At 61.0% G+C, this 1814-nt stretch overlaps 1 protein-coding gene across 1 annotated transcript in view; it reads right to left on the bottom strand.

The window, feature by feature from the left end:
* Positions 1-636: 636 nt before the first annotated feature.
* Positions 637-1814, bottom strand: part of LOC104616521 (solute carrier family 2, facilitated glucose transporter member 9-like) — a gene marked incomplete at both ends in the record, with an annotated part of 2405 nt that continues 1227 nt past the window's right edge. Inside the window, 4 exons of the mRNA XM_010281562.1 lie at positions 637-747; positions 875-1062; positions 1392-1524; positions 1605-1750. Of these exons, the coding sequence (XP_010279864.1) occupies positions 637-747; positions 875-1062; positions 1392-1524; positions 1605-1750 (578 nt within the window). The remainder of the gene's footprint in view (positions 748-874; positions 1063-1391; positions 1525-1604; positions 1751-1814) is intronic.

Here is a 1814-nt window from a genome sequence, read left to right as displayed (position 1 = left end):
CCGGTGTGGGTTGAGCTATGGGGAGAGGAGAGCAGCCCCCCACTCAGCCCTGGTTTTCTGGGAGCAGCCACCCCCCATCCATCTCTCTAATTGTCAGGGAGCAGATTTAGTGCCGGGTGGCTCAGGCTGGCCCCGGGTGACACACGCAGATGGGACGAGGGACATAAATCTGCCTGGCCCAGTGCTAACTCTCCAGCTAAATGAGGCCTGGCTGGGGGGGCCGGGGCTGCTAGCCTGGGGCCAGGATGGTGCTTGGCTGGGGGGGCAGATGGGGACATGTGGCTCTGCTAGCGGAGGGACAATGAAATTGGGAGCCAGAAGGAACCGCTTAACCCCCTCCATCACCTCCAACCTGCTCCTTGCCTGGTGTCTCCCCCCCCAAACCTCCCTGCTACTCACTTAGTCCAAAATTCTTCCACGCCTCTTAGACGTGACCCCACAATTTAAGCCCCTCTCGTCCCACCTCCCCACCCCATTCTCTTGTCTAACCCTCTGCCCCTCAGCAAAGGGGCTGTGCTGTGGCACAGGCGGCATTTGGCATCCACCCAGCCCATCCCATTTGATGGTGCTGGGAGCTGGCGACAAGGCTCTGGCTCTGAGGGTCTGCTTCTGTCTGTCTGTCCGTCCGTCACTCACCCCGATCAGCCCCGCGACAACTTCAATGGCGCCGGTGCCCACGGTGGTGTAGGGGATCTGGGATACAGGTATCCCGGCGTTCTCAAAGATGGTGTTGGTGTAAAACCAGATCTGCCAAGGAGGGGACTTAGCGTGAGCCGAGGGGGACGGAGCCATGGGGCACGATGAAATGAGTTGCCAGGTCTCAGCTCAGCCTCTGCAGAGCCAGGTCCCGGGGTGAGGACCTCGCGGGGCTTACGGCATCGATCCCTGAGAGCTGCATGCCAGCATTCACCACCACCACCGAGAGGGTTTGCCAGCGGACGGAGCGGTCCTGCAGCAGCTGCCAGACGGAGACCATCTCCACGGAGGAGAGTGACCGCTGCTCCTCCTTCATCTCCTCGATCACATCCTGCACATCAGGTGTCCCCAGGAACTGGCACAGAGCTGTGGGGAGAGCAGGCATCCCCATTACAGGGTGGATGCTCATAAGTATGGCACAGGGCAGGGGCTTGGCTCTGCCCGGGCTCAGCCTCCCCCGGGGACCTCCCCGACCCATGGGGCTGAGCATCCATAGGAACCAAAGAGATGCCTCGCACCATGGTGACAGGCACCATGGAAATGTTATGGCACAGCTGGGTAGGACAGACCATAAGGACTATGGTGGGCTGTCAGATCTGGGTGCAGAAGGATGCTATGAGGATGCACCTTGGTTTCACGAGACCTTGGACCAGCGCCCAGCACCCAGTGCCAGTGTCCCCAGGACACTCCCTCACCCTTGGTGGCCCCACAGACATCGTTCCTTTCTATCAGCAGGTACCGTGGGCTCTCAGGGAAGCAGTGTAGCAGGAGGAGCTGGAGGGAGGCGGGAACGACCACCATTGACAGGAAAAGGGGCCAGAACCGGTCCTGAGAGGAGTTGAAGCAGGACATGTCATGGGAAGGGCAGAGCAGGGTCCAGCACATGTGGGCTGGAGTATCATGCTCACCTCGCCCAGCAGCTCTGGAAGGCCCAGGACCTGCGCAAAGAAAACCCCCAGGCAGATGAAGATGCTGGGCATGAGGCCCAGGAAACCCCGCAGGTTCTTGGGGGCGATTTCTCCCAGGTAGAGGGGCACCACGCTGAGACAGATACCTGGGGGGGACAGGAGGGACCAGGATGGGAGAGGCAGTGGGGAGAAGGGTGCCCAGCCCACCCC

Source organism: Phaethon lepturus, unplaced genomic scaffold, assembly GCF_000687285.1.
Source record: "Phaethon lepturus isolate BGI_N335 unplaced genomic scaffold, ASM68728v1 scaffold23822, whole genome shotgun sequence".
Taxonomy (NCBI): domain Eukaryota; kingdom Metazoa; phylum Chordata; class Aves; order Phaethontiformes; family Phaethontidae; genus Phaethon; species Phaethon lepturus.
The sequence above is the reverse complement of the archived record's forward strand: the minus strand, read 5'-3'. Positions and strand labels throughout refer to the sequence as shown.